General features: G+C 53.2%; 2 protein-coding genes across 5 annotated transcripts in view; one reads left to right on the top strand and one right to left on the bottom strand.

Annotated features, from left to right (window-relative positions):
• Positions 1-976: 976 nt before the first annotated feature.
• On the bottom strand, positions 977-4,538 carry PBDC1 (polysaccharide biosynthesis domain containing 1). 2 transcript variants are annotated; one of them, XM_081923030.1, is made up of 6 exons: positions 4,466-4,538; positions 4,298-4,357; positions 4,132-4,191; positions 1,889-2,029; positions 1,700-1,811; positions 977-1,381 (listed from the first exon to the last, which is right to left on the bottom strand). In XM_081923030.1, exons 1-6 carry the CDS (start codon positions 4,505-4,507, stop codon positions 1,263-1,265), a joined length of 534 nt encoding a protein of 177 aa, XP_081779156.1. In that variant the 5' UTR covers positions 4,508-4,538; the 3' UTR covers positions 977-1,262. The 2 variants fall into 2 exon arrangements, with proteins under 2 accessions (XP_081779156.1, XP_081779157.1); XM_081923031.1 differs by having other exon boundaries at positions 4,472-4,521.
• A 4,782-nt stretch (positions 4,539-9,320) lies between these two features.
• Positions 9,321-22,700, top strand: part of DMTN (dematin actin binding protein) — a 56,814-nt gene continuing 43,434 nt past the window's right edge. Inside the window, exon 1 of one of the 3 annotated variants that reach the window (XM_081922994.1) lies at positions 9,321-10,050. The gene's annotated coding sequence lies outside the window, so the exon portion shown is untranslated. The remainder of the gene's footprint in view (positions 10,051-22,700) is intronic. The other 2 variants (XM_081922993.1, XM_081922992.1) reach the window with 2 other exon arrangements.

The raw sequence follows: 22,700 nt of genomic DNA, 5'->3' as shown, positions 1-22,700 counted from the left end.
AAGCCCTGGGATGCTTGCGCAGGGGTGGCTTCACATTTCTGCATATACACAGAACCCTTGGAACCAAACCCCCACATAAGATGCAATTGTACAGTACAGGCTTGCTGGGGGGGAGGAGACACTGGACTGCTTCTCCAAACTCCATTTTTATGCTGCAGATTTTGATATTCTGATAAGTTAGAGGAGCTGCTAGAGGAATAGGGTAGTAAACCTGATTTGTTGCTCTCCCCTGAACCCATATTTTATCTCCACAGCCAACCCTCCACATTCAGGGCTAGAGCAGATACACAATACAAAAGCTGCTATTCAAGTTTATTTACATGCTGCTTTTAAGCCTCAACTGTCAATACCCACATTGAGGAAGCCTTTTTCTTTTCTTTTGGCTCAGGCACACGCAAGGGTGGGTGCCTTAGGTACATGACAGGCACACTCATTCTAGACCAGGGGTCGGCAAGGTTTACCTCGCCTGGGCTGGTTCACTCCCGCAGAGATCACTCCATGGGCCAGATCGCGTCTGCGCAGACACGATTTCCGTTGCTGTGGAACCGAGTCCCTGCTCCACCAGTTTAGTGCAGCGTGTGGGGACTCACTGAGCAGGCAGCTCAGTTCGGGGGCAGCTTGTGGACAGTTTAAACGTCCTCCGTGGGCCACTTGTGGCCTATGGGTCACAGGTTGCCAACCCCTGTTCTAGACGAAGCATAGAACAGCATACCAGCACCCTACCAGATTTTTCTGAGATCACTGGTGCCAATTTGTTTTTTGGGAAACATGACAGTATCCTACATAGTGTGGGTGAATATCCCTCTCAGGATACAGGGCAGCTTTGAGTGTGTGACTTGTAGCTTGGTAACCATATTTAACGTGGTCGTTTGTGTTGATTACCTGTGATCATCCCACAGCTTTTAAGTTTGTTGTATTCTGCGAATCAGTGAGAGAGGGTACAAAAACCAGGGACCAATTAGGACTCACCTGCTGCTGATTTTCATTTAAGCTTTTAATGTTGAGTTCGTTTCCATAGTATTTGGACTCTTGACATTATCAGAGTCTGTTGCTTTGGCTGAGCCCACAAATGCATCACTGTTAATCCATTATTTAGATCATTTTGGCACCTTAAGCAACATTCCAGCAGCAGCAGCTGTGGCTCTTACATCTCTGCATTGAAACAGGAACAGTCTGCAGCTCGGCTACTAGAGTTGATGCTGGTGCAAAGCCATGATCCCTGTCCATTCTGAACGTGTTGCCCTTTCTGAGAGCAGAACGTCTCACCCAGAGCTAACCTCTTCTGTGGCTGAGCTGGCTTTCTTGGCACTGTTGTAGACCACACTGTTGTAGCCTTCTCGGTTTCGGGCTATTTCAATGGCGAAGAATTGGATCCTGGTTGCTGGGAAGAGAACTTTGTTTAGGATGGGCATGGCACTTGGGGATCTCACTCCAGTTTCCAACTAATACACCACACTTCCCCGCAAAGGAAGTGTGGAACAAAGGACTGGGAGGGAGGGTGCATGTGCAGTGGGAGGGGCCGTGTTTTCCTTCATCAAGGATGTTCTTGGACTGACCAGCAAAACCATTCTAGGCATCAGCCTCATGCAGGGAGGGGCTGGACCAAATGGCTCATGGAATCCCTTCCAACTCCACAGCTATATGACTCTATGACCTGGCCAGAGGAAGCACAACTGAAAGCAGAAAAAAAATACCTTACCAAATACTGTGTTCTCTTCTGTGTAACCTTCACTGCAATCCAGACGTAGAAGTGTGCCATAATTAAAGTCCTCAACTACTCCGTCAAACTGCAAGCAGAATGGACGCCATTTCTGTGGAGGAAGAGCATTCGGTTACTTCCTGCTCCGCAAGAGTCTCAAGAGCAACCAGCCTCACGCCCAGCACAAACCTCTTTAGCAGGTTCGGATTTAAGGTCCTCCGGGTCGAGCACATCAATCTTAAGATGGTTAAAGTCCTTCCTGAATTCAGTGTAGATCTGGTCGTCAGCTTTGGTAAGTTTCAGGAATTTGGGATCAACTGAAGAAATGAGCTACGCATGGGGAAAGTAGGCAAGGTTAAGTGGGAAGAACAGAAAACAGACTTGCTACCACCACTCTTTCATCCAGGCTGTAAAGTGACTGAAGCAAGCCTTCTGCACACCAGTTTTGTGGTGTAGGACTCACACTCAAAGCACCTACAAAACATGGGAGGAAAAGACTTTGTGACAAGACCTCAGACTCCAAGCGGCTTTGACAAATATGTGGCCAATCCTGCCAACTAACTGACACCAAAGTCATAAAATGCTGAAGCTGTGGGGCTAGGAAGGGGTTGTCCTGTATTGCTCCCAATGCCCTCTTAAGGTTGGGGGTGGCTGGCAGCTTTATGCCCAAGGTGTCTAGAGCAGGAAGGCTAAACCATAAAAAAAAAAAAATACTCCCATTCCTGTGGAAACGGGAGCTCTTGGCCACAATGCGGTGGATGCCACACCTACATGCTCCACACCTTTCTATGACCAGAGGAAGCTTATATAACAGTTCCTCAGCTATGGGACTCTGAGCTCCTCAGGGAAGAGAGGAGATATTTTGCAATTGGATTCTATCTAACCCAGTGGGAGGGAAACTGGTGATCAGATTAGTGGCTGGGATCCCAAGGCCAGTCAAAAACTAGCCCTCAATTTATACAATGAACCAGTCACTGCTGAAGATATTACCCAATGCTAGCTGAAAAGCCAGCAGAAACACCTTTTTCTGAACTACCTGGAGAGCACCGCTGTCATACAAATATCAACTACCTGGATGTAGGGAATGCCCTCAAGTGTGTACACTGAATTAAGGGAGCCAAGCAAAGTGTGCTTTGCCGCAGGACTGGGACCTGGGAGACCAGGGTTCAAATCCCTGCTAGCCATGAAACACACTGGGAAAGCTTGGGGGTGGCCCATCACTGCCTCTCAATCTAACCTACGTGGGGCTTAAACAAAGAGGGGGGAAAGAACCATGAGCACCACTTTGAGTTTCTTGGAGAAAAAAGGGTGGTTATAAATGCAATAAATAAGTGTGCTTGAGCACACAGGCACTCTGTAGGCAGAAGCACAGCTGCACCCCGCCCCCAAATGCCTAAAACCTGTTCTGCGCAAGCAAATGAGACATTTTTGCCACTCTCCTGCTCCTTCCATTCCCCCACCTGGGAGCCTCCATGTCATCCTCCAGGGCTTAGAAGATGCACCTCTTTGCCTTCTCTTCTGACACTCGCTTATGTTTCTTTGGACTCACCTTGTTTTTATACTTGGAAGTTGCTTTTATACAGTGCTACCTCAGGTAAAGTACTTAATTCGTTCTGGAGGTCCATTCTTAACCTGAAACTGTTCTTAACCTGAAGCGCCACTTTAGCTAATGGGGCCTTCCGCTGCTGCCGCACAATTTCTGTTCTCATCCTGAAGCAAAGTTCTTAACCAGAGGTAATATTTCTGGGTTAGCGGAGCCTGTAACCTGAAGCGTCTGTAACCTGAAGCGTCTGTAACTCGAGGTACCACTGTATTGTGTTTGAATCCACCCTGGGACCTTAGGGCAAAGGGTGGTTAACAAATACAGTGGTACTTTGGGTTACAGATGCTTCAGGTTACAGACTCTTTGTTGTTTAGTTGTGTCCGCCTCTTTTTGACCCCCTGGACCAGAGCACGCCAGGCCCTCCTGTCTTCCACTGCCTCCCGCAGTTTGGTCAAACTCGTGCTGGTAGCTTCGAGAACGCTGTCCAACCACCTCGTCCTCTGTCGTCCCCTTCTCCTTGTGCCCTCCATCATACAGACTCTGCTAACCCAGAAATAGTAATTCGGGTTAAGAACTTTGCTTCAGAATGAGAACAGAAATTGCGCGGCGGCAGCAGGAGGCCCCATTAGCTAAAGTGGTGCTTCAGGTTAAGAACAGTTTCAGGTTAAGAACGGATCACTGGAACGAATTAAGTTCTTAACCCGAGGTACCACTGTAAAACGAATTAATACCGAGCGTGGGCGACTGGATTTAGGGGCGATGCAGTGTCGGGTTCATTGTCACCTCCAAAGGCAGGGCCGGCTCCCCTCTTCCTGTGGCCTAGCAAGGCAGAGGGTCCCCCCAGCAGGGAGCCCCCCCTCAATTGCCCCCCTCCGCCCATAGGACTCACGTTGAAGTAGACCTCGGCGTGCTGGTGGGCCTTCATGGCCCAGATCATCTCCACGGTGGGCTGCAAAGAGAGAGAGAGAGAAAGAGAGGAGGAGGTCCCAGGCTGCTCCCCGTGTCCCCGCGAGGCTCCGGCCCGCCCCCCGCTCCCCACCCGGCCCCTGGCTCACGTCGTTCCCGTAGGCCTCGGCCGGCAGCGAGAGGGCGGCGGCGGCGGCTTCGTGGGCGCCCTGCAAGGTGGGAGAGAGAGAGAGAAGGAGAGCCGGTGAGGATGCGGGACGGGGGGGGGGCGACGTTGTCGCCATGGCAACCCGGCCGCCCCTGCCCCTCTCCCGCACGCTCACCAGCGCGGCCAGGCCGCCTCCTGCGGGCGCCGCCATCTTGGTCGCGGGGCGGGGCTAGGCGCCGGCGGAAGGGGCGGGGCCCTGGACGCGGGGCGGGGCTTGGCCCCAGGAGGCTGAGCGGGGCAGGGAACTGAGAGGGGCGAGCGGGGTTTGCGTGTTTCAAGGGCGCCCCCCCCCACCTTCAGGCGGTCCAGGCGCATCTCTGGATTCGTGGCCGAAGATGGGCTCACCCCTCCGTCTCTCGTTTCCTTTTTTTATTCAAAACAAAAAAAATTCCTTCCAGTAGCACCTTAAAGACCAACTAAGTCAGTTCTTGGTATGAGCTTTCGTGTGCATGCACACTTCTTCAGATACACACAGTGTGCATGCACACGAAAGCTCATACCAAGAACTAACTTAGTTGGTCTTTAAGGTGCTACTGGAAGGAACCTTTTTTTATTATTATTAACATATAAAACACATACATATACATTTACACAATACACGTACACAACACACTGATTTTCATAACATAAAACATCCTACATTATATAATACCTACCTATACTGTGGGACGCGGGTGGCGCTGTGGGTTAAAGCCTCAGCGCCTAGGACTTGCTGATCGAAAGGTCGGCGGTTCGAATCCCTGCAGCGGGGTGCGCTCCCGCTGCTCGGTCCCAGCGCCTGCCAACCTAGCAGTTCGAAAGCACCTCCGGGTGCAAGTAGATAAATAGGGACCGCTTACCAGCGGGAAGGTAAACGGCGTTTCCGTGTGCGGCTCTGGCTCGCCAGAGCAGCGATGTCACGCTGGCCACGTGACCCGGAAGTGTCTCCGGACAGCGCTGGCCCCTGGCCTCTTAAGTGAGATGGGCGCACAACCCCAGAGTCTGTCAAGACTGGCCCGTACGGGCAGGGGTACCTTTACCTTTACCTTTACCTATACTGTACATAACTGAATGTTGGAACAAGGTGTTCCCTAAAATCTCTTTGATACCCAAACAAATTATTGTTCCATCTTTGAACCTGGCTCCTTTGAACCTGTCTATGGAAACTGGGGGGAAAAGGGACGCGGGGGGGGGGGGGAAAGGGACGCGGGTGGCGCTGTGGGTAAAATCTCAGTGCCTAGGACTTGCTGATTGTATGGTTGGTGGTTCGAATCCCCGCGGCAGGGTGAGCTCCCGTCTTTCGGTCCCAGCTCCTGCCCACCTAGCAGTTCAAAAGCATCCCTAAGTGCAAATAGATAAATAGGTACCGCTTTATAGCGGGAAGGTAAACGGCGTTTCCGTGTTCTGCGCTGGTGCTGGCTCGCCAGAGCAGCTTCGTCACGCTGGCCACATGACCCGGAAGTGTCTTCGGACAGCGCTGGCCCCCGGCCTCCTAAGTGAGATGGGCGCACAACCCTAGAGTCGGACACGACTGGCCCATACGGGCAGGGGTACCTTTACCTTTACCTTTATGGAAACTGAGGGACGCGGGTGGCGCTGTGGGTTAAACCACAAAGCCTAGGACTTGCCGATCCCCGCGACAGGGTGAGCTCCCGTTGCTCACTGCCAACCTTGCAGTTCGAAAGCATGAAGTGCAAGTAGATAAACAGGTACCCCTCCGGCGGGAAGGTAAACGGCATTTCTGTGCGCTGCTCTGGTTCGTCAGAAGCGGCTTTGTCATACTGGCCACATGACCCGGAAGCTGTCTGCGGACAAACGCGGGCTCCCTCGGCCTGCAAAGCGAGATGAGCGCCGCAACCCCAGAGTCATCCGCGACTGGACTTAATGGTCAGGGGTCCCTTTACCTTTACCTACATATACTATACATATCAACGTACCTACACACCTACCCCATACGGACACCCACCAAGTGACTTGACTTCCAGCCGTTCTTGTCACGCTACTTTATTTTTCCAACTAGCTTAAATGCATTTCATTATTTCTTTAATCTCTTCTTTTATCTTAACTTTACTCTCAATCTAATCATTTTCTGGATTCACTCAGTATCTGTCAGAAATTCTACTTTTTCCACATAATTTTTGATGTATTCCTTAAAGATAGCCCACTCCTTATTCACTTTTTGTACCATATCTCCTCTTATCCGTCTCTCGTTTCCAATGGCATTTCAATGGCTGCTTTTGTCCAGTTTTATTCAACATCTGCGCTCTGTTCTCTGGGAAGGGTTCCTGCATTTCACAGGGTGGACTAGATGGCCCTTGGGATTCCTCCTAGCTTGCAGTTCTATGATTCTTCGCTCTGTGCAACAGGCAGCCAGCTCTTTCTCTTGCAAGCAGTGTGCTCCATATATTGTATTTTTCCTGTATTACAACCGGTATTCTAAAGTATTCAAACGATAAGAAATAAAATTAAAAGCAAAAATTAAAAAGCACACCACATCTTGCACAGTGGTGCTAAGACCCTGAGCAGTTTTCAAGCGGTTTGTGGGGGTAGTTTGGGAACCACTGATTTATGGCAAGTGCAGAGTGTGAGTTTTGTGGCTACAGAGCTCTTCTGCTGGGACAGAATTAGGCAGCCTCCTGACCCTATGAGTCACTTGAGAGAGACCCGCCCTTGTTGGCTGGGCCTGAAGGGAATTGTGCCCCAGTAACAGTTGGAGAGGACGCAGGTGGCGCTGTGGGTTAAAGCCTCAGCGCCTAGGACTTGCCGATCGAAAGGTCGGCAGTTCGAATCCCTGCGGCGGGGTGCGCTCCCGCTGCTCGGTCCCAGCGCCTGCCAACCTAGCAGTTCGAAAGCACCTCCGGGTGCAAGTAGATAAATAGGGACCGCTTACCAGCGGGAAGGTAAACGGCGTTTCCGTGTGCGGCTCTGGCTCGCCAGATGCAGCTTTGTCACGCTGGCCATGTGACCCGGAAGTGTCTCCGGACAGCGCTGGCCCCTGGCCTCTTAAGTGAGATGGGCGCACAACCCCAGAGTCTGTCAAGACTGGCCCGTACGGGCAGGGGTACCTTTACCTTTACTTTAACAGTTGGAGGGACAAACCTAGACAGCATCTTAAAAAGCAGAGACATCACCTTGCCAACAAAGGTCCGTCTAGTTAAAGCTCTGGTTTTCCCAGTAGTGATGTATGGAAGTGAGAGCTGGACCATCAAGAAGGCTGATTGCCAAAGAATTGATGCTTTTGAATTCTGGTGCTGGAGGAGACTCTTGAGAGTCCCATGGACTGCAAGAAGATCAAACCTATCCATTCTGAAGGAAATCAGCCCTGAGTGCTCACTGGAAGGACAGATCCTGAAGCTGAGGCTCAAAGACTTTGGCCACCTCATGAGAAGAGAAGACTCCCTGGAAAAGACCCTGATGTTGGGAAAGATGGAGGGCACAAGGAGAAGGGGACGACAGAGGACGAGATGGTGTTGGACAGTGTTCTCGAAGCGACTAAACTGAGTTTGACCAAACTGCGGGAGGCAGTGGAAGACAGGAGTGCCTGGCGTGCTCTGGTCCAGGGGCTCACGAAGAGTAGGACACGACTAAATGACTAAACAACAACACATGGAGGGCGAGGTACAGAGATGCTACTGTGGCAGCCCCTCCAACCCCGGAGCAAAGGGCCACAAGCCTTCTGCTATGCAGGCAAGAGCTTCAAGTTGTGGGCCACCTCCCTTTTCTTGTTACACCTGTAGGTATAGTTGAGAACAGGGGGCAGTTGGATGCCTCCAGGAAGCTCACCAGCAGGGGAAAAGTCTTCTGCAGCTTCTGTTCTCTAGCAGGTGATATTCAGTGGTACACTGCCTCTGATGCTGGAGGTTCCATATAGACATCCTGACTGGTTGCCTTTGGTAGCCTCCTCCTCCTCACATTCGTCCTTTTGATAGCCATCTAAGCCGCTAGCCACCATCCCGTCTTGTGTCAGTGAGTTCCAAAAGTTCAGCTACATTGGCAAAGAAAAAGCGCTTTACATGCGTTGTTAATAATAATAATAATTATAATAATAAATTTTATTTATACCCCACCCTCCCAAGCCAAGGCCGGGCTCAGGGCGGCTAACAACCAATAAGAAAAACAAGTTGAATGAATACAACTTAAAAACAAGATTAAAATACAGTACAACATTAAAACATTAAAATTCCTTCTAACACTGCGACACCAGATGGCGCTGTGGAGTTTCGTTTTTGCTAACCTGATTTCTCATACAAAGTTTAAAACACGTTTAACTAAAACATTTCTTTGATGTGTCTCGATCCTGAATACCTGCAGCTTCTATCTAACATGACAGCGAAACTTGCTACCTCTGTACTGCACATGCCTTTATAGTATCTTCTGTCATGAGTTCCTTGGAGAAAACGGTGGCAGTATGCAAATATTGTAGTAGTATTTGTGATGATGAAGACGCACCTGAAATAAAAGTCATCGGCTGCCCTACCATCTGCAGGGCCCAGAGGGCACCAGAACACTGCAGTTCTGCCCGCTGCCTGCTGGTGACGGCTGCTGCTGCTGCTGCGTTGTGCCCGTTTACGCAGCAGGCTCTTTGCAAGGAGGGGATGCGTGGAGGGGGGGGGGGGCATCTTGGCCAGGGATGAAAGCGGCCCACCGCTTCTGCCAGAACCTCCCGTCGCCTTATAACGGTACGCTAATGAGCCCCATGAGGCAACGTGGGGGTCAAACCACCCCAAAACATCGAGGCGCTTGAGGCTGAAACTCCGAGCCGCACGGAGACAATCAGGCTAATTCAAAGGACGCGAAATTCCCCGGAGAGGCGCCGGCCAGCCTCCTTCGGATGAGCAGGCGCTGGCGGCCCCCCTGCGCTGCCCCCGACTCTTCCAGGGGAGGGCTTGCGCCCAGTGCCCGTCCATCCTCCAGGGGAGGGCTTGCGCCAGGCCCGTCCATCTTGCCACGCAGGGCGGCTCCAGCAGCAGGCAACGTCCTCGGGGCGGGTGCGCCGGAGCTGCCCCGGTGGCGCGCCCTGCCGGGGATGCCAAGAAGCCCCTGAGCAAAAGGAGGGAGACGCTTCCACTGCCCCCCTTCCCTCGTCCTCGCTGGGGGGGCAGGACAGTCGAGCTCAATGGCGAGTTAATCCTCCCGGTCACGGAACGTGCGAACCCGCACACCCCGGTTCTAAATGTCATCCGAAGGGGGCATGGAGAAGGACGAGACGGGGCTGGGCTTGGCGGGGTCGGGGGCGCAGGTGTGCCTCCAGACAGACCCTCCTCTCCCCTCTGCGTTATGGCACATCGCCAGCTCCGATCCTGCCCGGGGTCTGCGCGCCCCGAGCTGCCATCACCCAGCTCCAAGGTGCCAGGCGCGCACGCAGGCGCCGGGGCCGGGCTCCAGGGATGGTCTCGCTGGGGAGGCGCCTTTGGCGGGGGCTAGGCGCTGTCCGGCCGGCCCCGCGGCCCCCCAGGACGTCTGCCCGGCGAGAGGAGGAGGGGGCTGCCGCTCGCCCGCTCGCCTCTCCCCCCGCCTTGCGCAGCGGCAACAGCCGCTGCTCCTCCTCCCCACGCGGGTTGCTGCGGGAGGCGGCCGGGCGGTCGCGCTGGCAACGCGCAGCGCCAGGCGAGAGATGCGGGAGGCAGCAGCAGCAGCAGCAGCAACGAGGATGGCGCCGCCGCCGGGAAGGACCAGCGCCCCGCCCGCCGCCGGGCCCGCGTCGCGCCCCTGAAGGTAGGCGAACGGCTCCAAGGGCGGGCAGAGGCCGGCGGGCCAGGCGCGGCGCAGGTGGGGCGGCCGGCTGGGCCCGAGCTCTGCCCGGCTCCAGAGGACGCCTTCTGCTGCCTGGCAGGGCGAGGCTGCGCCACCGCCCCGGCCAAGGGCATCCAAGCGCCTGACACCGGGGCGAGGCGCTAGGGCGCGCGAGGAGGCATCATCCTGGCCTTTGGCTCGCGGTACCCGGAGCTCCCGGCAGGAGCAGCTCCACGTCCAGGGGAAGCCGAGGCTGCCCGCCGGCCCTGCTGCTGCTTTGCCGGGGGGGGGGGTTGCATGGGACCCCCCAGGACTGGAGACGCGTGGAATCAATCTATGGAAATGGAATCAATCCGAGCTGGGTCGCCGGCTGCTTCCTCGTAGGGGCGCTCGGAGAAGCCCTTCCCGGGAGGGTCTGTCCAGCTTGGACTGAAGTCCCCTCCCCCGCCTTGGGCCTTTTAAATGGTCCGCCCCGTCCCCCTGCTGCCCGCCCTCCACCTGGCCTGGTGGTCTTTGTAGGATGGAAAAGCCCCTCGGGGATGAAGGGGAGACCCTGCAGAGGCAACAGCCCGGCACTCAGCCTGAGCGCGGAAGCGATTGCTGCGTCGGATCCCTCGGCCTTCCCAGCGGGGAGGGTTCCGGCGCAGGGTCCGTAGGGGGCGCCACTGAGCCATTTGGGGAAGGGGCAGAGCGCGAGCAGGGTGTAGCTGCGAAAGCAGTTGAATGGAGTAGGGGGAGGGCAGGGGGAGCTTTCTTCAAACTACCTGGGCGAGGGAGCGCAGGAGTGCGCGGGCAGGGCTGGCCTCGAAGGCGGGGGCTCCAAGCCCCTTTTCTGGGGGGGGGGGTTGAAGCACCTTCGGGCTCGGGGTGGGGAAGGTGTCACAATGACTGCCAGCTCGTGGAGATGCGGTGGAGGCAGATAAGTCATGGCCTGGAGGGCGTCAACCTCCGAAACAGGTGCAGCGCTCCACCTGTTGGGCGCCCTTCTAAGACAGGGGCTGAGGCGGGGGTCCAAACCCAGCGCGGGCTGGCAGCTCTAGAGCCTCCCCAGCTAGGCGAGGCAAGTGCAGGGCCAGATCCTCCGGCCCAGAGGCGGCCCGGCCCCTGGCGGCCCCCGTCTCTCCCCGCAGGCCTCCTCCTCCAGCCGGGCGCGGCCCGCTGGTGCTTCGTCACGACGCTCCGCTCGCTGGCTGGCTGCTTCCCCGGCGGCGGGCGGAGGCTCCCAGGCACACAACGCGCGCGCCCTTGGAGCGGCAGCCTTCGGCGTCGGGTGCTCGGCGCTGCCCGCGCAGTCCCCGCAAGCTGCAGCCTCGCTCGCCCGGCCTGGTAAGTGGCGACTTTCTACGGAGGCAGGAGGCAGTTGGGGGTACACCTGTTGGGTTTCTGTCTGTCGTAGACATCTCAAAAGACAGGGAGGCAAATAAGCCAGTCCGGCCTGAGCCCCCTTTCCGCCCCAAGCTAGCTAGGAATCGCTCCTTCCTTCCGTTGCGCCTACTGCGTAATTGGACCAATTTTGGCGGCCGTCGAGCGAGAGGCGGCTTGGGAAGCGTCGCTCAGGCCGAGCCGAGCGCTGAGCTGCTCCTTTCCGGGGGGGGGGGGCTCCGTAAGGCACCCCCGGCGGACTCTGCCTTGTTGTTCCTCACAGCCAGGGAAGGGCGAGGCCAAGAGCGCCAGTCTCGGCGCCTAACCAACCAGATTAAGCAGGGTTGCCAACTTTTTCCCGGCGCGGCTCCTGTGCCACACGTCGAGCTGGAACTGCGCGCACGAACACAGATGCCGGGATGGCGGTCGGGACTCCGGGGGATAGGAAGCGCAACTTGACGGCGTGAATCGGGTCCCGTCGGGCTGCTGTTAAAGGCACGGGAGTCCGGCCAAGAAAAGTTGGCAGCTGAGTTTCCGAGGGAGGGTCGTCCGCTGGGGTTCGCCAGGGTACAAAGTTGGCTCCGACGACCTTTTCCAAGTTCCTCTCCAAGTCTCCTCGAGAGGACTGGCCTCGCTCCCGTCCAGCCCCCTCTGCGAGGTGTTTTGGGGTTGGGCCTCCTCCCTGCTCCCTGGTAAAGGCTAAGAAGCGATCGGGAGCAGCCGAGCTAACGGCTGGCAGGCTGACAGGTCGGCCTCTCCCGGACTGGACGTGCCCGGGGGTCCCTCGAGAGTTGACTAGAGCTTCGACGGGCGTGGCAGTCTCCGGCGTCTATAAAGTTTGAAAAGGAGCTTTTATTGGCGCGGGAGCCGCCGAGCGCGTAATTCGCCTTGCAAAGCCTCCCTCGACGGCTGCGGCGCTTTCGGCCATCCCTGCCAGCGTTGCCCTCCGCGGTTTGCAAGAGGCGATCCCCGGGCAGCGATTCCGGAGCGGGACCACCCCCCCACCCCTCTGCACCCCCCACCCCCGGCGCGCAAACCGCTTGACGGCTGCTTCGCTGGACTGGGACGCGGGATCGTTAATGCCCGAGTTGCCTCGTGGAAATTCAAGTCTTCCACGTATCTGCCCCACTCGTCGTTCTTCCTTTACTTTCAGGGGAGGAGCGGTGCAAAAGGCCCCCGTTTTGTCCGCAATATGAGATCCCTACCTGCAACCCTGGCGAGCTATTGTTGCCAGTCGGTGTGGGTAATATGTGGCTAGGTGGGCCATTGATCTGACTGCCCAAGGCAACCTCCGGTGCGCCCCTGTGACTATAAGCTCCCCCCCCCCAAGCTCAGGAGCTCCTTTGTCAGACCCACAAACAGTGCAAGGAAGAAAAAGAGGGGCGCCAGGGGGGAGGGAAGGAAGCCCAGAATGTTTTGAGGCTGGGAGGGCATGCCACAAGAAGCAGACTCCGCTTAGCCAGCCTGAGACTTTCCTGCTGAATCGGGCCCCAGATCCTGGAAATGGGCTGTAGAGCAGCAGCAGAGGCCTCTCGGTCCTTTTTCCTGCTCCAGACTGAATAGCCCACCTGCTCTTTGGTGCGGGAAATTGTCAAGGGGGACAAAGCCGAGGGGGTTGGACTAGATGACCCATTGGGTCCCTTCCAAGTCCACAGTTCTGTGAATCTATGATTCTGTGTCCTTGGCTGTGATTAAAAGAGAGAAAGAGTGGCAAGCAAGGCCCCACTCACAGTCCGCTGAGGGGCATCCTAACAACGCTCTTGATTCCCACAGGCGAAGCAATTTTATAGGGGAGGATATTTCCTCCTCCATCAAGGTCTCTTCGGTGGAAGCCTCCCTCAAAAAACAGATTGCCGTGACCGGAAATCCTCTTTCTCCTCAAAAGTACAGAAGAAGTGTCCTGCCCAGTGGGACAGGAAGGCGTGGGTGTCCATAGCCCCCTCCCCCACCTACTGGAGGTAGAGCATAGCCATCATGCCTAGTGGTCATCTCCCGCCTTCTCCTCCACCAATCTGCCTAAATTCCCTTTAAGGTCAGCCAAGCTGGAAGCCACCATGGCGTCATTGGTTGTGGGAGCAAATTCCTTAGTTTGTGCTGAGTGGGGAAAGTCCTGAGCCTTGAAATCTTCTACTTCCTTGAGTCCCCCCATTTCTAAGCAATTCTTGTACCGCTGCCAAGTGACTCTCTCACAGCCACAGAAGACCCCTCCGATTCTTCCCAACTTTTTCCTTCAGCAGTATCTACTGTTGGGGGGTGCGGAGGAGAGGTAATCACCCTCATCACCGCATGGCAAGGGGGTCGCAAGTGGGGGAAGACTCACAGTCTTTATGGGGTGCCAGTGGAAAATCTCAGGGGTGCCATTTCACGCCTGCGCAGCAGCAGATCTGTTTGGCGGCCACCATTATCCACATGTTTACTGACAAGGGTGGCGCTGTGGGTTAAACTACAGAGCCTAGGACTTGCCGATCAGAAGGTCGGCGGTTCGAATTCCTGCGACAGGGTGAGCTCCCATTGCTCGGTCCCTGCTCCTGCCAACCTAGCAGTTTGAAAGCACGTCAAAGTGCAAGTAGATAAATAGGTACTGCTCCGGCGGGAAGGTAAACGGCATTTCTGTGCGCTGCTCCCATTCACCAGAAGCGGCTTAATCATGCTGGCCACATGGCCCAGAAGCTGTACGCCAGCTCCCTCGGCCAATAAAGCGAGATGAGTGCTGCAACCCCAGAGTCGGCCACGACTGGACCTAATGGTCAGGGGTCCCTTTACCTTTTTAAGGAGTCTCAAAGCGGCTAACATTCTCCTTTCCCTTCGTCCCCCACAACAAACACTCTGTGAGGTGAGTGAGACTGAGAGACTTCAGAGAAGTGTGACTAGCCCAAGGTCACCCAGCAGCTGCATGTGGAGGAGCAGGGAATCGAACCCGGTTCACCAGATTACAAGTCCACCACTCTTAACCACTGCACCACACTGGCTCCTTTGGAAACTCCTTTGGAAGGAAAGGATTGTTGGAGGCAGCAGGAGTGCCCGCTTGACCCCGTGACCATGGGTGCCCGAGGCAGTGGGTGCCATGCAGTGTACATGGCCCTGGCACCAAAAATTGTGGGTGCCCAGCCCCTTCATGGGAAATTTTGTGGGTGCTCGGGCAACCAGGGCCCCAGGGTGTTGGCCCCTAAGGGAGGCAGCAATGCTTCTGTCTACCAGTTGCTGAAAACCACAGGAGGCGAGAGGGATCTTGTGCTTGGCTCCTGCGCTTGTGGGCTTCCCAGAAGGGGCATCTCTTTGCCAACTGTGAAAACTGGATGCTGGCCTAGGTGGGCCATTGACCTGATCCATCAGGCTCTTCTTACATTCCTGTGTTACATTTGGGGCTTTAGGGGGGAAGGTGACTAACATAGGATGCAGATAATTCATCCAGCCTCTCTGCAATTTCCTTTTAATCCTTTAGCACACCTTCCCCTCCCCATGCTATCAAATGGCCCAACTGCCTCCCTAGTTGTTCCGCCTGGCCTCTGGCTTGGAATCAATTTGATTCCCTCCTCCTCTTTCCTTTTTCCTTTCTCCGCCTGTGATGCAACTCCTATTTGGGGACTTCCCTGGCTTTTTTCTGGCCCATGTAGGACCAGTCTGGATAGTTAGTCTTGGTGGAGACTTGACGTTTTCATCCCCCCAAAAGGTTTTGATTTGAGTTTTACTGAAAGGCAGCTGTATTTTAGTGTTGTGTTTTAATCTTGTTTTTTAAGCTGTATTTCAATCAATTGTTTTTATATTTGGTGTTAGCCGCCCAGAGCCTGGTCTTGGCTGGGGAGGGTGGGGTATAAATAAAAATTATTATTATTATTATTAGTTGGTCCCCTGGTACTAATGCAGTTTGTTTTCATGTTGGTCTTGGTGTTTGTTTACTTTGGTGAGAGATGCTCCTCTTTCCAAATGCCTTGAGCTTTCCATCTACTTGTTCCTGGAGCCCATGCTGCAGTCCATGCTCAGTGCAAGCTGGGAGGTTTCCTGTGTTACTCCTGGCAAAGGAAAGGGATGTTTTACAAGCCATCTGCACTTCGGAGAGCAGCTCCCTCCTGGGGCTCAGGGTCAGGCCCAAATGCCCGAGGAGATCAGCTGTCTGGTACCAGTTGCGGGGGTGGGTGGTCCGAATCACCGCGACCGGGTGAGCTCCCGTTGCTTGGTCCCTGCTTCTGCCAACCTAGTAGTTCAAAAGCACGTCAAAGTGCAAGTAGATAAATAGGTACCACTCCAGCGGGAAGGTAAACAGCGTTTCCATGCGCTGTTCTGGTTCGCCAGAAACAGGTTAGTCATGCTGGCCACATGACCCGGAAGCTGTACGCCTGCTCCCTCTGCCAATAAAGCGAGATGAGCGCCGCAACCCCAGAGTCAGTCACGACTAGACCTAATGGTCAGGGGTCCCTTTACCTTTACCAGTGAGACGGGAAAGAATAGAAGGAGATGCTTCATGCTGAATTGGGCAAAGAGGCTGAGAGCCAGAAGGGAGCAGGGCAATGTCCCCAAAGATGCCTGTCCCAGCTGCTGAAGAATCATAGAAATGTAGAGTTGGAAGGGACCCAAATAATACCTGATGAAAAGGGAGGACTTTCAGAGGGGGGATTAAGATGGACATGAGAGTTGCTTGGGGGTCTCCAGGAAAAATGGGCTGGGGTGGGGAGAGAGGAGGAAGAGGGAATCAGGTAGGAGGCAGAGAGAGCTGAAGGGAATCGTGTCCCCCTTTGGGATATCAACCACGTGGTCATTTTGGTATGCAGTTCATGAGTCGTAAGAATGTTTGCCACCCATTTTGAATGAAGCGAAAGCAAATTCCTCTTGACATAGGCAATCCTGTTAAATTAAAATCAGCTTAGCTGTGAGACGAACTGTGAGATCTAGACCTCCAGATTGTTGCAATGGACAGGGGCGCGCTTTTTGTGTGTGAGAGAGTTGTCCCTCCGGTGATGAGGCAGCTGTGACTCTTTTCCATGTCCAAACAAGCGGCAGCTGTCCATCTCCAGGGTGCAGGTTAGGCTACTGCGGTGCAAGGAGCTGCCCTTGAAGGCTGATCAGAAGCTTCCGCTAGTGTGTGTTGTTCAGTCTGTCTCCTGATAGCATTGGGTTGTGGGGTTCTGCTACTCTTGTGTTCCAGTGTCCCAGCTTCAAAGGTTCAGTGTTAACTGATAAAGAACAACCACTTGTGGACCAAGGCTATAAAAACTGGCTCCTGTCCTCCTGTCCTATTTCTCCAGTCTGCTGAGAGCCCCCTTCTATTCATTTTGCCCCATCCACATAGTGGACCCATCAGACGTTCTGGCAATTTTGGAACTCCTTTGTCAAAGCATTCGTAGGAAGCAACATAACACCTGGCACCGCCCAGTGCTGGAATGGGTGTGATCCTAACTGGAGATGGTATGGATTTGGCATGTGTGTTTTATTCTGTTCTTTTTTTTGTTCTAGCCCTAATTTTCAGGATGTAATTTATTTATTTATCTCATGAAATGTGTAGACTGTTTGGTTGTAAAACACACACACACACAAACACACACACTTCAAAGTGTTTACAGAAAGATAAAATAATAAAACTTTCCATAAGAAGAATTAACAACAATAATTTAAAACTTTCAGAAAGTTAAATTAAATATAGACTAAAAACAGATTAAAACTCTCATCAACTTGCTAAATGTCTGGACAGACTTGTCCAAAGAAAAATGTTTTCAGCAGGTGCCCAAAAGAGTGCAGGGAACGTTCCAGCTTTATGTCAATGGGAAGGGAATTCTGAAGTGTAGATGCTGCCGCACTGAAAGACCAGGCTCTTACAAATGCAGAAAAGGTTTGATGTGGCACAGGTAACAGTGCCAGTTCTGCTTATCAAAGCAGTACGTTCATGATGTCACTGAATGTAGCTCCTCTGAGGAGACCTGTGGAGCCTCCACACCATCATAGAGGCAGTCTACCTTCAAGTTCTACTTAGCTGGGACAGGTGGCCATTGGTCTCAAGCCCTGGCTCTGAGTTTCTCAGGTGTATTCAGCTGGCCACTCTTGGCAACACAGAACACTGGAGCTCTGAAGATGCTCTTGTGGACCTTTAGGAGGTGGGTCTAGTCCAGTTTGGTCGATTATGTTCTTATATTTATATCTCGCCTTCCTTCCATCATGGAACCCAAGGAGGCATGGATGAGGTGCTCCCAGGTGGTCTCAACCAGGCACTGGCCAGACCTGCCTACCTTCAGCAAAGTAGTGCCCACACATACCTGCAGACCAACCCCCTGGGAATTAGGGAGGGCTAGTGAGGTCGGATCCAGCAGGACAACACTTAGGCTTCGTTCTGAGGATTGGGAAAACCAGTCCATGCTCATCGTGATGGGAGAGTCTCAGAGAAGTGCCAAGAGGCATGTTGGCTTCCCAAATGCTGACTTCATAAATGGATAAAGCAACCAACACAGTCCTGCTTCCCCTCTGGAAAATGTTGGAATGTTGTGGGTAGCAGGATATATTCATTAAATATTGTCCTTCCTAACTCACGCTTGTGAATTTATTCACACAGCAGAGTCCATTCCCCTCTTTACACAGCAGGAAGCTAGTTGCAGATTTGTTGTTGTTTAGTCGTTTAGTCGTGTCTGACTCTTCGTGACCCCATGGACCAGCGCACGTCAGGTACTCCTGTCTTCCACTGCCTCCCGCAGTTTGGTCAAACTCATGCTGGTAGCTTTGAGAACACTGTCCAACCATCTCTGTCATCCCCTTCTCCTTGTGCCCTCCATCTTTCCCAACATCAGGGTCTTTTCCAGGGAGTCTTCTCTTCTCATGAGGTGGCCAAAGTCTTGGAGCCTCAGCTTCACAATCTGATTAAGCAATCCAATTTGGCATGCCCAGATTGGAGTATATTCCTGGTAAGACCCCTTTGATCCCCTCCTAAAAGAATAAAGAATAAAAACAGCCTTCTTTTAAAAGTAATAAGAGGTTTACTCACATTCAGTTCACAGTTGTATCCCTGAAGGCAGGCTTTAGAGTTACGGTTTGAGTTCATCCCATGTGGGAACTCATCCCACATGCTGCTAGCTGAGAGCCAGCAGTGCAGTCCAAGAGAAGAAAAGGCATTAAAAGAGGAAGGTGGCTGCGGGACTGGACCTTTTGTGGGGTCTGGAAGGGTCACGCCCACCTACCTGGTCACATGCAAAGGAAGGATGCTCCAGACCAGGTGTAACAGGAAGTTCAACTGGCTGGACCAACACTCCCTTGTATGTCCACTCTAGGCAAACAGGAAATGTTGTATTTGACTGCTTATGTCACATCCCACAGAGAAGCCTCCCCATCCGCTGAGATGCTTCTAGGAGGATGTAGGAGCTTGCCTTGTGCCAAGCCTAGCTGCTGGTCCGTCTAGCTCAGGGACCAGGGTTGTCCACACTAGCAGTGGGAAGCCTCTGAACCTTCCATCCCACCTTCAATATGTTGCTGGATCACAATTCCTTTCACCCCCTGCCCATGGTCCGTGTTGCTGGCTGAAGGTGAGGGTTGCGGGGAGTCCAGCAGCACCTGAAGATGCCTCCGGTTGAACAAGGCTGTTTTCCAGCCATGGGATGGAACTGGGCACCTTTCTGGGTGTAAAACATTTACCCTTCCAGAGAGCACAGACCCCTGTTGGGCAAGACTGCAGCGGATCCTGCCTGCAACAGATCCTGCCCTGGTTGGCTCTCAGCTTAGGAGCACTTCTTTATCCCTTAGAGCGTTAGAGGAGGACAGGAGGAGCCCTTAGTTAAGCAGACAGTCAGGATGGCACAGAGATTTGGGGGGGGGGAGTCTCCAGCTGATGAGGAAGGGGGGGTCCCTTCCAGCTGCCAGATTTATGCCCTGACCTCTTCTCCCCTCCCCCCATTGCCTCACCACAAAGGAACTTAGGAAATGTCACCCGGCTGCTCTCTGCTCTTCCGTGTTCCGGACATTCAGATCCAGAGTTTTGGGAGTGCGGCAGTGCCAGGGCTGGGCTGCCAGGAAGCTGCCAAGGAAGGCTGAAAGGTCTGTCTTTTCCCACCAGGCAGCCCTCCCTAATGCACTTGTGCACATCCAGGCACACCGTGGATGCCGGGACAGGACAGGGAAGGCCCTTAGCTGGCTGATAAGGTTTGTGCCAGAAAGACTCTGAGAGAAGGCACTGCGGGGCTGGAGATGGGGAAGAGACTGTCAGCCAGAAAGTTTGAGTTTCTTTTTAAAGTTTTCAGGGACCTGGTTGCTGCTTCCGCTGCCTATGTTGCTCCTCTCATTTCTGAGAAGGCGAGGATGGTGCCATTTCTGTGCCTTGAAAACTCACTACTTTGCACAGTTCTGGTCGCCTCACCTCCAAAAGGTGTTGGAAAAGGTTAAGGAAAGGGCAGCCAAAATGATCAAAGGGGTGTTGTGACACCCCCCAAAAAAGATTGCAGAGTTTGGGACTTTTCAGTTTAGAACAGAGGTTATCAACCTTTTTGAGTCCATGGCTCCTTTGACCAACTACCTGCTTTCTGCAGCACCCCTGTGGGGCTCAGGATCCCAGTTTTGTCACCCCTTACCTGCGGAGCTGGCAGCCCCTCACTCCTTTTCGAACACCCTCCCTTGTGGGGTGTTCCCTCAGCCTTCTCCCCTCTCCTTGGGAGTCCTCAGGGCAGCCACTGCTGACATCCTGGTCTCTGGGCTATATCCCCTGCCCCAGAGAGAGGTGCCCCACAGGGGCCTGGGCCAGTCCCAGAGGCTCCATTTGCCTGGGGAGCTTATAGCCAGGGCTGCTGCAAAAAACGGTTGTGCAAGCCTTTGGGAGGCAGAGAAGTGAGAGGACATCCGAGGGGGGAGGGAAGGAAAGAGGGACAGAGGCCAGTGTTGCCTGCAGCACCCCTGACCACCATTCAAGGCACCCCAGGGTACCACAGCACACTGGCTGAAAACCATTGGTTTAGAGGAAAGGCAAGTAAGAGGCAACATGGTGTAAGTTTCTAAAATGATGCATAGCTTGGAGGAAGGGGAAAGAGGAAAGTTCCCTTCCCTCTCTTACAACACTAGAAACCAGGCTTCCTCAACCTCGGCCCTCCAGATGTTTTTGGCCTACAACTCCCATGATCCCTAGCTAGTAGGACCAGTGGTCAGGGAAGATGGGAACAGTAGTCTCAAAACATCTGGCGGCTGGACTAGGTGGGCCATTGGCCTGATCCAGCAGGCTCTTATGTTCTTACAAGGTAAAAATTATGTTTGTTCCTTTGTGATGAGTCCTGACTCTTCCATCTTCCAGCATTTGTCGGCCTCCTCAACCCCCCAGGACATTGAGCTTCCGGGTCTCAGGCAGACCCAGGCTCTTTCCTGCTTCCTGATCCTGTTAACTTGAGATGCTGCTGGGGGGTTGAACCTGCAGAGTGTCTGTTCTGCTACGGAGCTTTGCAGGGAATTCCAGAGCAGGCAAATCCCTCCTCAGCCAGTGGAAGGTTCCTTCGGCAAGGTAAGAGCACAGTCCTTTTGCTCAGTGGCCAACCAGATGCCCACAAGCAGGATTTGAGCACAAGAGCACTTGTCCCTCCTGCAGTTTCCAGCAATTGGCAATAATAATAATAATAATAATAATAATAATAATAATAATAATAATAATAATAATAATAATTTATTACTTATGTGAGGTTACAGGGAACCAGACAGAGGGCCTTCTCGGTAGTGGCGCCCGCCCTGTTGAACGCCCTCCCTTCAGATGTGAAGGAAATAAGCAGATGTCTTCTCTTTAAAAGACATCTGAAGGCAGCCCTGTTTAGGGAAGTTTTTAATATTTAATGCTATATTGTTTTTAACATTCGATTGGAAGCCGCCCAGAGTGGCTGGGGAAACTCAGCCAGATGGGTGGGGTATACCACATTTTTTGCTCTATAAGACTCACTTTTTCCTTCCTAAAAAGTAAGGGGAAATGTGTCTGCGTCTTATGGAGCGAATGCAGGCTGCGCTGCCATCCCAGAAGCCAGAACAGCAAGAGGGATCGCTGCTTTTGCTGCGCAGCGATCCCTCTTGCTGTTCTGGCTTCTGGGATTCAGAATTTATTTTTTCTTGTTTTCCTCCTCCAAAAACTAGGTGCGTCTTGTGGTCTGGTGCGTCTTATAGAGCGAAAAATACGGTAAATAATAAATTATTATTATTATTATTATTATTATTATTATTATTATTATTATTATTATTATTATTATTACTATTATTAACCTTGTGAGGCGAGGCTAAGAGGCAGCAACAGCCCCAAAACCACCCAGCGACCTTCATGACTGAATAAGGACTTGAACCCTGGCCTCACAGGTCCAACACTCTCTTGGAATAAATAACCTCTGAGTCCCAAAGCACCATCTGCACCGAGGCCAATGGGACCTGGCCTCTTACCCATTGCACAGGCACCCACCTTGCTCCTGCCTCCCTCTGCTGAGAACACATCATTCTGCTCCTGGGCCTGGCTCAGAGGTTCCTGTTTAGTTCCCAGCCCCCTGCTCCTCTGCAGCCCTGAAAGGCAGCCTCTCTCTCTCTCTCCCACATGCACACCAGAGCACGACGAGTAGGCTGATCCTGCTTTTGATCGCAGATTATGCATCCCATGACCCCTCCCTGTCTGTCAGAACCAGGCAGTGCGGCTTCCCCTTCACAGAGGACCCGGGTTCCAGGGCTAGCCCAATATATTTGGGTGCCTAGTGCAAAATTCCCCCCTTCACTCCCTCCCCATTACACACAGAGAAATTGACATGGGTCCCAGTCCATTGGGGATTTCTCTTCATTGCAGTGAGCAAGCATGCTCTTGTTTCCTGTCCCCTTGGTTTCAGGGGACCTCACACAGGAAAACATACAGGTGGCTTGTTATATTATGTTGCTGTTTATTTATATGCCACCTTTCAGCCAGAAAGGCAGCTCCCAAGAATAAACAAGTACAGTGATGCAAATGACAAAATATTGCAGTACAGCAAACATACCAGCATGCCAATATAATCCTATACATGTCTAAATTAAACGCCTGACATTGCAAATATCTTAAAACCCATTCAAAAGGCAGCCGATTATTCCCCACAAAAACATTGAGAAAGCAAGAATGAGAACGGCTAACAGATTGAGGGTGAATCCTGACAAGACAGAAGTACTGTTTTGGGGGGACAGGAGGCAGGCTGGTGTGAAGGACTCCCCAGGTCCTGAATGGGGTAACTGTGCCCCTGAAAGACCAGGTACACAGCCTGGGAGTCATTTTGGACTCACATCTGTCCATGGAGGTGCAGGTCAATTCTGTGTCCAGGGCAGCTGTTTATCAGCTC

This window comes from Podarcis melisellensis (genome assembly GCF_964234715.1).
Source record: "Podarcis melisellensis genome assembly, chromosome: 8".
Taxonomy (NCBI): domain Eukaryota; kingdom Metazoa; phylum Chordata; class Lepidosauria; order Squamata; family Lacertidae; genus Podarcis; species Podarcis melisellensis.
The sequence above is the reverse complement of the archived record's forward strand: the minus strand, read 5'-3'. Positions and strand labels throughout refer to the sequence as shown.